This window comes from Mycteria americana, chromosome Z (genome assembly GCF_035582795.1).
Source record: "Mycteria americana isolate JAX WOST 10 ecotype Jacksonville Zoo and Gardens chromosome Z, USCA_MyAme_1.0, whole genome shotgun sequence".
Taxonomy (NCBI): domain Eukaryota; kingdom Metazoa; phylum Chordata; class Aves; order Ciconiiformes; family Ciconiidae; genus Mycteria; species Mycteria americana.
The window spans coordinates 56,022,887-56,035,853 of record NC_134396.1 but is presented as its reverse complement, the minus strand read 5'-3'; the positions used below and the strand labels follow the sequence as shown (position 1 = coordinate 56,035,853).

Genomic DNA, 12,967 nt, shown 5'->3' with positions numbered 1-12,967 from the left:
TTGCCCTGCCAATAATTACACCTCTTGGCAGTGGAACAGGTTTAGCTGGGAGCTGGTGCAGCAAACTTCACACATTGGCTTTCATCCTTTATCCTAAAACACTGGAAGTTTCCATCACGGAAGCTGATTGTTTCCTGCTGTTCATTCCACCCCTCCACCGAAGGCTAATGGCATCAGAGGACATGCGGCCCAAGGGACTTTTATCAACAGCAACTGTTCATGACCCAGAATACTATAAAAATAGATCAAGATTTAAGGTAGTGCACCAGGATATGAAGTGTGGTTCTGGAAATGTAGATCCAAAGCTTTGTTCTTCAAGACTATCATGAAGCAATAAACAAAGCAATGACATCATGGCAGCAAATCCTTAAACTTCCCCTCACATGATCTGAGAGCCAGCAACTTCAGTAACTTTAGTTTTGTTGTATTTGTTTCATTTGAGAACTGCTACTTCAATCCAAACTAAATATTTACACTTTGGAGGACTATAAGAGAAAAAAAGGTAACAGCAAATAGCAGCAGCTATTGTAACTTACCCGTATAGCATTATCAGCACCATTGGTAATAAGAAGTGGCTCTCCAGGGACAAATGACATACCAGCTATTGCTGTGGAATGGGCATCTTGCATCTGACACATTAGTTTCTTCTCTTCTAGATCCCACAAAGCAATGTGTCCAATTGGGCTACCAGCTGCCATTACTGGGTGTCCATCTGCTCAAAAAAAACCCCAAAAGTTCAAAAGGTTTGCTTATTGACATTCAGTTCATCCTTATTGACTTCTCACATGTTAAAACTGATGCAAGAAAAGGTTACAATCACAAGAAAAAAAATTTCTCAAGCTGATTCTAAAAATAAGATATGTTTTAACTGAAATATTTTAGTATTTCAAACAGAAAAGAAATGAAGTTCACTGATAATAAAACCAGTTTTTTTTCTATCAGATAACAACAAATATATCTAAATCCAGCAGCCTACACTAGAGGTTTTGCTTGAAAGCACAAGAGATATTGTACCTATACCATTTTCAAAAGTTACTCTATACCCAACATACTTCTGCAAAGTTCAGGATATGAGAGCTACTGTATAACCACTCTAGAAGTTATCAGTCCTTTTTTAAAATCCTCTTAAGTTTTTGGCTCAACAGCTTGCAAAAATAAATTCCAAAGTTGATTACATGTTTATTCAATCATTCTAAGCAATAATTTTCACAGGATTTCTAATTTTGTTCTAGTTACTCTATCCTGTCTAGTATTAAGGAGATAAACATACCATACTAACTTTTAAAAACATACTACAAACATTCAGTAAGATTTTAAACTTACCAAGACAAAATTCCACCAAATATCCTACATAATTGGTAACTACTCTTTTTGCTCCAAGAAAAGAAAAATCCAGTTTCCAATTTACAATTACATACATCATAGATAACTAAACCAGACAGGCCGAGGGTTTTCTTTTTTTGGTAAAGCTTCACAGATATGGAAATTTGCCAAGTTCATTTTAATTTAAATGAAGAGCACCTTACTGAAAGACTAAAATGAGTACATGAGTTCAAAACAACCAGGTTATATTCACACTAAATTTCCTAACAATAAAGACAGGAAGAGAGAGAAACTAGAGAATGTCTGAAAGCCACACATTCGAGCAGGCAATGGAAGTTATTTAACTTTATTAACATTTTGAGTTAAATGGCTGACACAGAAAGGCACTCTTTCCGCTTCTCAAGTCTTTCCACAAGTCTCTCCAGTAGCATTCTTCCTCAACAGGGAAGCATTCTTCCTCAACATCACTCTATATTCTGTTAAGATTTGCAAGTTTGTCTATTCAAATGAGAGACTAGATTCAGTATTAACAGCTCTGCAGGCAGGATCAACATTAGAGTAACTAGCTTTAGTAATTAGTATATGCTCATTAGAAAAAAAAAAAAAGCTGTGAATATAAACAGTGTTACCCGGTAACATCCATTCAGTAGTCACCCAACTATTAACATTCTAACTGTTTTGGAGGGGGAAGACGCTTCTGAGAAGTAGGTTTGGATACTAACTTACAGTGTACTGATTACTCTGCACTAACTCTGGTAACTGTGTACTGTGTTAGCTCTTGGCACATTGTAAACATAAACAGTCTTACTTTTCTTTGAAAAAGGAGTACTGTATGTCACACTTCCTGTGGACTGAGTCAGTATCCAAGAAAATGCTATAAAACAGCCAGTATGATGAAGATGCATGATCTCCCTTACTTATAGGTAACTTTTCTGGATTATCTGCAGCCTTTGAAAACTAAAACTCTCAGCCCAAATTTTGATTCTGAAATGCTTTATCAAAACTTATTTTCCCACCTTCCACTTACTTTTAGTGATTTTATAGCTATTTTCACTAAAAATGCTGTTGTGGTTTAGCCCCAGTCAGCAACTAAGCACCCTGCAGCCACTCATACTAAATCCAAAACACAGCACTATATTAGGTACTAGGAAGAAAATTAACTCTATGCCAGCCAAAACCAGGACAATGCTAAGACTTACCTGTACGAAAAGATATTGCTGTGATGGGACCCCAGTCTTGCTGAAATTTCATCAGAGTTTCATCAAACTTAATATTATGTACAATTATATGACCAGATATAAGACCGACTGCAACAACATCCACTGCTGGAGCCTGCAAGAAAAATTGAACAGCAACTGAAATGAAAAAGGAAAAGCTTGTTGCTATTCTACTAATACCAATACATACAAGACAATGTATCTAAGTCCAGGTCAAATACAAAAGAAACAAATAAGGCATCTTGCATGACATTCATCTATATTACCTTAACACACAACCGAACATCTGATAAATCTAAACAAGAAATGAGAGATGAAAGATTTTGTGCTTAGTCTCCACTGGATGACACAATTCTGTTTCCAGAAGCTGGAACTCCTTTGAAAAACATCTCACTTTAAGTTTTCAGTAGTTCTGGTAGACCATTATACACCCTGCCACACACCCCCATATTTACGAGTTTTATCCAGGACAACTACAGACCATTTTCAAAGCTGTCATCACTGCTACCAATAAGTTTTAATTAATTTTTATAGCTACAAAAATACAGCAAGTACAATTACAAAATCTTTTCTTGAATCAGCAAAATCTACATTTTATTAACCTCCAAAGCAAAATAAATTTAGCAAAAAGCTACCAGTGTAATAGAAGCTACAGGATACACATGCATCTTGCAAACAAACTGTTCCTGTGAATTTATTCCTTCATTCAGTGAATAAAGACTACAGACGTGATGAACACAAAACAGCTAAGACATTAAATGCAACAGAACTAGCACTAGAAGAAGGGCAGATAATAAGCCTTCAAGTCTACATCTCTTCAATGTCTAAAATGCTCAAGAAAGGGTTATTAAAATCACCTGAGAGAATACAAGTCAACTTTATTGCTGTAATTTTAAACGATATTTTGCCTGCTATTCTTGACCAGTTACGTAAGAAAATAAGATATAAAAAATACTAACTTGTTCAAGAGTTGTGACTGCTAAGTGCCATCCTGGAAATGAGTATAAGAGTTTGCTGGAAAACAAACAAACAAAAAAACATAAATCAATTAACCCCTGGGGATTTTCCACAACAAAATGGATGGTTTATATGCACTTACACAGAGAAGTTTGTCAGCTTTCTGTCCTTATAAATCAGTTAAAAGGAAAAAAAAACTGTGATACTAATAAGTAAGGTTAAGAATAAAATTTACGGTTAATTTTCATTGAAAAAGTTAGTCTCATGCATTAATACCTCAAACGTGACATAATTACATAACATGAATAAAGAGGAAGACACTTTCTATGCCACTTGCTCCCGATGTGTTTCTGTTCTGAACACACCTCTTCAGAATTCTTAACATCAACATAAAAAAACAATTTTGGTCCAACTTCTAATAAAAACAAATCCTTCATTTGCAGAGTAACTTCCCTAAATGAAGACACTGACGCATATTACAAGCACACGCCATCTTGTTTTTTTCAGAAATGGTAACAGCCAAAATGTGAAGCAGGACTGTTCACCGACAAAGCAGTCATGCAGTACTTCCTAAGGGTGATACTACGAAGACAGTATTTAAGAACAGACATGATTAAAAAACTATTCCATCACCACAGATTTAGGCTGTCATTCCTGAAAGACTGCTAGCAGCCATATGTTACCACATCTCACTTTCCTTGCTTGCCAGAGACCATCAAACTTTCCCCTCAGTTCTTCCAGTTTATTTTTTTGTCTAATTGTGCCATACCTCCTACAAAATAATCTATGCAGGGAACAAAAGGTCAAAACCAGAAATTGCTTAACCCAGCAACATTGCTAAAAGAGCAGTAATAGTCCCATAAGTTTTTACACAATTAAAAGAGAAACTAAGCCATCTAAGGAAGACTTTTTTGTATTGCATCTCAGATGCTGCAACAGGCATTGAAGAAACATAAGAGTACTATGTTATAAGAGACATAAGCGACAAAAGAGACACTTACTTTTCTGTATTTTTAGGTTATTCCTATTTCCTGATTAATATAGCATATACAGCATCTCCAAAACATTGGAATATGAAACAAAAACCATTAGAAGTGATATCACTGAAAGTATACAGTAGTTTTGAGAATAAAACACTGAACTATGCAAGCTGAGTTAACACCTATTTGCAGTATGTACATTAACATGCAGGGAAGTTCATTGTAGCTGCTAACTTTCATGAGTTAGAAAAGCAGCTGACTGTGGTAAGCATGAAATACTGCCATTACAGATGGTGCCCTACCGGGACATGCTCAGAGACAACTACATGTCTACACATCTCTTATTTGAGTAGAAGGATCAAATGCTAGTAATTACCTTCACACTACCTGCAAGCACCCCCTTGGTCCCACAAAAACTGAAAAATTAAGCTCAGAAGAAGGGAGGCAAAAGGCCTGAACATGCACTTACTATTATTTTCATTATTTTCATGGGAAAGCTATGTGATTCCAAAAAAACAATTTAAGAAAAAGTAATTTTAAAAAAAATTCCTGAACAAACCCTGACATTTTGCAGGGAGAGTAAAAAACACACAACTTGAAAGGCATCAGTATTCAGGGAGCAGCAGCATTCTTTGTTCCTGGACACAGACCAACTGAAAACTTTTGCCAAAGGACTCAGTAAAAGCTTCCATGTTCAAAACCTACTGTACTTAAAAGTATTATTTGTTGCATATGAAGCTACTTGGAGCATGAAGTATATCAAAGTTAAGAATCTTACTTGGATCTTATATTCCATAGCTGCAAGCTCCCTTGTTCACTCCCAAGAAGAATTTTATTCAAATAGGTGCTGGGATGCAGAACTGCAGAAACTGCAAAAGTGGCCTTATCAAAATCCACTTGAAGATACTCCTCTGCAAAAAAGTAAGAAACAATGTTAGTGTGGCTACCCCTACAAATCTGCAGGCTTGTCATCCCTTGGCAAATGTAAAGGCAGAACTGATGTTTACTCTCTACAAATCCCATAATTGGTGTTTCTTGCATTAAAGTTTTAGCAAATGTGTAACAGGACAGGCTAAACTTGTTTACGTTATAACATCTGTTGGCTGGAAGGTATATTTTTTCCCTATAAGCCTGCCTAGCACAACAATGCTGGCAAAAGTGTAGTGATTTATATCTTCCTGAAGGATTCCTGCTCCTGCCCGAGCAAAACACCTCATCTGATTAACATGCCTTTTGTTTGTTATAGCAACTTCAAATCTCTAAAGCCTGTCTGCAGCCACTTTCGAGACCCGGCATCCAGGAGATGACATTGGTCACATCAATGAGAATGCTTTCTAAAGAAAAAAATTCAGGGCCCTGAAGCAGGATTTCATAAAGCACTTTACAATGGCATGAGAAGATGTTGACACAATCAAAAGATTATTGTAAGAATTTAGTCTTACCCAGACTGGTAAACATCAAGGAACTACAGGATTTCAGAGATGGTGCCAAAGCTGCTGTACCACAGTCTTTACCAGAAAATGGAACACTAAAATGCAATTTCCATACAAGCATACCTCTTTACACCTATATGGAACCTTACTGGGTCTCTGCATGTGGTGCAGGATCCATTCATGAAAAATTATTGCAGGATTAGGACTTCAGACTACCATTTAAGTAGCACTATCATTTAAGGATTTTTTTTCTTTTTTAAGAATAAACTACTTCTGAACATGCACATTTTAAAAAAACTTTTTAAAAAATTACGGAATTTAACAATGCTATCCTATAAAGTATAACAAAAATAAAGTGTCTCTCACCTTCTGACTGTATATTCCAAACAATAAGAACATTATCAACATCCACAGAGATGACATGATCACCAAAAGGCTGCAGAAGATGTATCCTTGCCTTGTGACCTTCATAGGTATGAACCACCTATAATTTCAAAATAGAAATGTCTTCAATATAAGATGTTCAGGTAGCATACCATGTTAACGTAATACCTGAGGACAGCTAACACGTGTCAGCAACAAGTTTAAATAAAATACATGGAAAGGCCACACAACTTTATGGGGAAGATACATAATTTTCTCTGATATTTAAACCTGTTGGCAGGTTTAAATATTTTTAATTATTTAATTTAATTTTAATTCATTTATGTGAATGAACAATTTATTTTTTATCTTTAAGTAACTACTTAATTATTGTAATTAATACATAAAACACAGGTCAGCCATTACAGAATTAACTCTTACGTTCTCCTACTTCAAGCTTTTTATTCCTCCTTCCACAGTTTTTGTTTCCCTAAAATTGAAGGTACTAAACACCTACCAAAATAGAATTTTGTAGAAAATTAACTATCTTGAAAACACAAACACTACACAACTGTTTTGTACTATTAAGCAATAAGTAAACTAATAAAAACCTCTTTGTTCCTGGCAAAAGCATGGAGAATATTGTCGTATGAAGCAAATATCAACATGCGGTCTGCTGCCAAACATGTAATGTCTTGTGGCAAAGCATTACCTGTTAATCAAACAGAAGAAAAGTTCAACAAGTTTCAGATTCATAACAAACGAGAAAGCCCGACAGTGTATTTATTTAGCATGGTGACCCACCAGGAAAGCTCTCCCGTTGAACGTTCTGTTGAATTTTTAAGAGAAATGCACTCATTTCAGATGAATGCAAATGTTACCATAAATAACATCACAGCGGTAACAACAACATAAGTAACATCAGACTGATAGATCACAAGGTGGTTCTTTTGAAAAACACTTAATAATAAATTAGTGAATTTTCACTGTAAGTAAAGGCACACGTTAGCTTCATGAGGGCTTATAAAGAAGTTATCCCAACATAACACTTCTATGGACTGTCAAGAGCTCCACAGCCCACTGGGCTGGAAACAGATGATAAATCGAAGTCTCAGCATTAGCAATGCCTATTAGGTTAAGGCATTCTGCAAACCTGGAAGCTAGTGACCTGCACCCGTTTCCTGATTACAGCTAAAGGCACCAAGACTTTGCTGCTCTAAGAATACATCTCACTCCCCACCTTGTGACTGCTTCAAAAAGAGTATCTGCTATTCTGATCTGCTACTTTACTAGCTCAAATGGTAAGAGTCAAAGCTTCAGACCACATTGAGAAGCTGCTGGTGTTGTCCCAAATCACAGAAAAGTGAAAAAAATATGCTAGAAAAATATGCTAGGGAAAGATACTCTCAATCTAGGGAAATATAAAAACGAAAATCACAGCACTTAACGATTGTACAGAGAAACAACAGATCAAAAATCAGTCACTGTGGGAGTGCGTCTGTCATACAAACTTACATGATCATACATCAGCCTTCCCCACAATGTTGCTTTGTATTATAAATTATTATCAGACACAAAGAATCCTGTACCCTTTGCTGTACTGCAGCACAGCTTCAACAGGAAGAAGTAAACTAAGGAAATAAAAAAGGCTGCACTTTATGAGAGGTTTCATTTGTTTGAACGTGTTAGACATCTTCCCTCTGAAGTCACTTAGGCCTACAATCAGGTTACAGATACCTGGTACTCCACATGAGGAGCTGCACACAAGTCTGCTTAGGCCAAGACAGTTTTAGGCACACCCCAACTAAAAAGTTCAGAGCACCAACCACATAACATCAATAAACCAACAACACCGCAAAGAGAGGTAAATCGTTTATTTTTTCGATCACAATTTTGTATGTAAGCATCTCAATTTCTAAAAAAGCTTAAACGATTATGTCTGTAAGAAGATGTAGCCCACCGAAAAGGATTTCACAGAATATGCAATGTTTTGATGATTTTGTAGGCTGAAAACAGAAGTTACACTAATGTGTTTACAGCTGTAACTAGTCACTGCTGATCTTCTAAATCTAGTCCTGGTTGTGTGACAGTTATTTATTCTCGAGTTTATAGGTGCTCAGTTAATGAAAAATATTTTGCTTTATGAGGTCTGTGTAAAAACTTTGTGGTATACAGAAGTAAAAAACCTACTTTTCAAGACTGCATGCATGTCATTGAATCCTCTAAACGTTGGCTGGAAGGGACCTTTGGAAATCATCTAGTTCAACCTTCCACCCAACTCCTCCCAAAGTTGCATTATCACCAGTATTAGATTAGGTTAACTGCAGCTATGCCCAGTTGAGTCTTGAAAACTTCTGGGGAAGGAGATCGCTCAAGCTCTACACGGTACTACAGTTTCCTGTTAGTCAGAGCCATTTTTCCTAACCTCCACTGTGACCCTCTCAAGCTGCAATCTGTGGCTGTTTCCCCTTGTTACTCTGTCTACCACTACCACCACAAATTCAGCTCTGCCAGCTCTGCCAACAGGCTGCCTCTAGGTCGCCCCATATTCTTCCCTTTGCAAGACTAAACAAATCCAGTTACTTCAACGTCTCTTCTCATACTGTGTGCTGTAGGCCCCTGAGACTGCCCAGTTCCTCAGTGTCCTTCCTGAAAGAGAAAGGGGAGCGGTGCGGGAGGGAAAACCACACTAACTGGGTGTCGCAGTCCAGGTATGGCCTCACCAGCATGAAGTACAGGAGAATAACAGCTTTCCCTGATCTGCTGGCCATGTTCCTAACGTAACTCAGTACACAGCTTGCCTTATTCGCAGTTACTGCATTGTTGGTCCACGTCCAACCTGGCACCAGCACAGCCCCAGCGCCTTTTCAGCAGGATGCCACGCAGCCAGTCAGTTCCTGGCTTGTTCTGTCCCAGGTGCAGAATTCTGCATTTGCCCTCACTGAACTTGGCGAGGTTTCTGTTGGCCCAGGCCTAGCGTTTTGCAACACCTCCCTGGACTGAGGCTCTGCCATTCTGCTTGTCACCTCCTCCTCCTAACATAGTATCGTCTGCAAATTTTTACTAAGAGTGCACACTACCTCATCACCTGGGCTGTTGAAGGTGCTGAACAACATAGGCCCTGCTGTTGACACCTAGGGTGCTACGCCTTGTTACCAACTGCCAACTGGACGTCAAGCCATCGATTCATATCCTTTGTATCCAGCAGTCCAGACAATTTTTAACACTCCCTAAAGACTTTTATTCCCATCCACACCTGTTCTGTTCCTGTAATTATTTTCCTCCTATAACACAGGCTTCTAGCAACCACAAAAACAACAAAAAAAGGGATCTGGAATTAACAGCTTTATTCACTGCTCACTCCTTAAGGCCTAGGGGTGTTCTTGGAAGAGCAAGATGACAAGAATAGGTTCACAAGGTATATCCCTAAGAGAACTAAGTTACAGTTGCAACAGCAGTCTTATTTCTGAATCGATATCTCATATTTCTGAGACTCCTTTCAACATATTTCAGTGTAAATATTAGTACACACAATTAATCTTCCATTTTTGAGTTGAGAATCAAGTGCAGATGTCAGATGTGTTAAAAAAAAAAAACAAACCCAAAACCAACAAAACCCAGGAATGAATAATCTGCGCATACTTACTCACAGCAACAATACCAAGCTTCTTCACCTGCAGTGAAAATGTTAAAAAGGCATTTTTAGTGATTGGTTGTAACGAATTTGCTATAAACAGAAATTCAAAATTCTAGGAACAAACATAGATGAGAAGGAATTTGCATGCTTCACAAGACAGAAAAATTATTCATCTTAGTTTACAACAGTACCTACAGAAAAACCCACAGACAGCAGGTCAAAAGGAATAGGACACTATATTTGCCAAAAGACAACCATTCAGTAACAGTAAGTTGTGCTTCTTGATACACTTTAATGCACAGGAAACTAAGCACATGTTTAGACACCTTGCAGAGCTTGGGCAAATTTGTTTTCCCGTCATCTCTGCTTCTACTTTATTTCCACTACAACCACGTTATGTTATTATCTTATCTCCATTCGCATAGAATTTGCTTCAGTTAGTTAACTTTGCTCAGTGATGATCACTATTATTTTAGTTCAAAGTTGGTGGAGAAGATTGACAGGAGTGAACACTAACAGGCTACCATAAAGGCACAGGAAGATCTATGCTGTCTGCTCTCCGTTCACTGTACTCGATTCAGTTCTGTTTTGTTACTGTTTCTATACACTGAAAATGCTTTTGTCGTACAGCAAGAAGGGAGTCAATATCACAGCCTTTCATCTTGCAGAACTGAATTATGCTCATCTGTTTCCGAACAGGAGAAATTTTAATACGATCTAATGAATTGCCCCCCAAAATTGGAGCCTTCGAACGCTAAACCGCTGCTATCCAAACTGCAGGCGAGCTTTGGTTTATCCAGCAATGAAGGAAAAGCTTCAGCATCTGGCGCTCCTCTGCCCGATGGACGGGCTGTGCTGCACTCGCCAGAGCACACAGAAACCCGCCAGGGCTGCCCACACGGCTAAACAAGCCTTCTGGCCTGCTTAACCAGCAGCCTCCCTTCATCCCAGCCGGCGAGCAGCCCCGCTTGCCGCCGAGGCCTGCTACCGGGGCGCCGCGGCCCTCCGCACACGCTCCCGCCTCATGATAGCGAGGCCGGCGTGGGGGAAGGCAGGGAAGGCACGAGGCGGCGGCCCGGCCCTGCCCCGCGCCCGGACGGGTCGCCCCGTGCGGCCCCGGCCTCCCCAAGGACCAACGCCGGCCAGCGGCGAGGCGGCCCGGCCGCCCTGCGGGGGAAAGAGGCCGGGGAAAGGAGAGGGGGGCCGCGTACTCACGTTGTAGGTGTGGACGCTGCGCCCGACGGCGGTGGCCAGGTAGAACTCGCGGTGGCGGCCGTGGTAGCGCAGGACGTGCGGGACGTGGCTGCTGAAACGGCCGAGCACGCGGAAGCCGGCGAACAGCCCGCCGCCCTCACGCGCCATGGCTGCCGCACGCGCCCGCCGTCCTCCCGCAGGAAGCGTCCCCCCTCCCGCTTCCGGCCAGCCCGCCCGCCACTCCGCCCCCCCCCCGGCGTGCGCCGCCGAAAGCGGTCCCCGCGGCGGCCCCAGTTCCGCTAGCGGGGCGGCGCTGCCCGGCGGCACCGCGCTGCGCCGGCGGGGACGCTGCCCCGCAGCCCCGCTGCCCTGCAGCCCTGCGCCGTACGCGGGTTTGCCCGGCGAGGCGCGGAGGGGAGCGTCAGCGCCGCCAACCCCGCGGGCGCGGCGTCAGGCAGGCAGCCCCCCGCCCCGAGGGCCCCGCGGCGGCCGCCGCGGCACGCAGAGGACCGCCACCCGCCGGCGCCTCTACAAATACTGCCCACAGCCACGATGCTCGTTTCTTCCTTTTATTCTTCTTTTCCCCCCTTCCCCTCACAAAGCACCGGGCCCGGCGCAGGCTCTGGGTGCGGGGCAGCCCCGCCGCAGAGGCGCGCAGCGAGGCGGCACAGCGCTCGGTGACCGGCCGCCGGCGGCGCGTCCCGGCGGGGCCGCAGGGCGCCCGGCCACCCGCGCGAACGACCTCTGTACTGCCGAAGGTGTTTGCTTTTTTTCTTTTTTTAATAAATTATATTAAAAAAACCCCACAACCCGCAGATTTCGTTGCGATGACTGCACGGCGGACAATAAATACTCAGCAAAGTCCGGAGGAGGGGGAAAAATGAAACGCCACCCCCAAAAGCCACCTATCCCAAATTCATGTAGCTCCTCCACACCGCCATCAGCTCCCGGGCCTTGCTCTCGTCGCACGGGCCTCGCCTCGCGTTCCCGGCGGCAGCGCCCTGCCACCGCACACGCGTTAGCCTCCCGCCGCCGCCCGCGGCGGAGCTGCCGGCGCTGCCCCCGCGCCTCCCCGCGGCAGGGCTGCCCCGCGGCAGGGCTGCCCCGCCGCCCCCGCCCCGGCCCCGCACCCACCTGTGGCGGCCGGTAGCCGGGGCAGTGCCGCCGCACGACGGAGAGCGTGCTTCGCCACAGCGGCGGCCGCCGGCCGCAGCCCCGCGCCCTCTCCAGGACGCACTCCAGCAGCCGGCCCGCCCGCTCCGCCCGCCGGGAGCCCTGCGGGCAGACGGCCGGTCACGACCCCGGCCCCGCCGGAGCCGTCAGCCCTCAACCCCCTTTCCCTTCTGCGCCTCCCCGCGCCTCCTGAAAAAAAGGCTGCCCACCCACCCCTCTCCCCCCTCGCTCCCCACCCCCGCCCTCTCCCCGCTCTTCCCCCTTTTCCCCCTTCCCCCCGTTTTTCCCCTTCTCCCCCCTTTTCCCCTCCTTCCCCCTTTTTCCCACTTTCCCCCTCTTTCCACCCTTTTCCCCTTTCTTCCCCCCTCCCTTCCACCCTGCCTTTTTTCTTTTTTTTTTTTTTTCTTTTTGCATGGAAAGGGAATGCCACCTAGCCGCCGGGGGATGCGCGCACCCGGGCGAACCTCGGATTCCTGCGGGCCCGCCGGCGGGGAGGGCGCGTCCTCGCAGGTGTGAAAATCGAGTTGTAGCTCCTGGAGGGAAACAACAACAGGGGATGCCCGTTAAAGCCACGGCCCCTGGCGTCGCCGTCGCCGGCTGCCAGCCCGCCTCGGACACCCCGTTACAGACGTCCCCACCGCCCCGGCGCGCCGCCGCCCCCCCCGGGGCCGCGCAGGGTGCGGGCGGCTG

At 43.5% G+C, this 12,967-nt stretch overlaps 1 protein-coding gene across 1 annotated transcript in view; it reads right to left on the bottom strand.

The window, feature by feature from the left end:
* The window catches only part of WDR36 (WD repeat domain 36), a 35,819-nt gene extending 24,529 nt beyond the window's left edge, over positions 1-11,290 (bottom strand). Inside the window, exons 1-8 of the mRNA XM_075526585.1 lie at positions 11,126-11,290; positions 9,920-9,947; positions 6,885-6,985; positions 6,277-6,394; positions 5,256-5,388; positions 3,500-3,554; positions 2,523-2,655; positions 537-712 (exon numbers count right to left, since the gene is read on the bottom strand). Of these exons, the coding sequence (XP_075382700.1) occupies positions 537-712; positions 2,523-2,655; positions 3,500-3,554; positions 5,256-5,388; positions 6,277-6,394; positions 6,885-6,985; positions 9,920-9,947; positions 11,126-11,272 (891 nt within the window). The 5' untranslated portion in view covers positions 11,273-11,290. The remainder of the gene's footprint in view (positions 1-536; positions 713-2,522; positions 2,656-3,499; positions 3,555-5,255; positions 5,389-6,276; positions 6,395-6,884; positions 6,986-9,919; positions 9,948-11,125) is intronic.
* Positions 11,291-12,967: the final 1,677 nt, after the last annotated feature.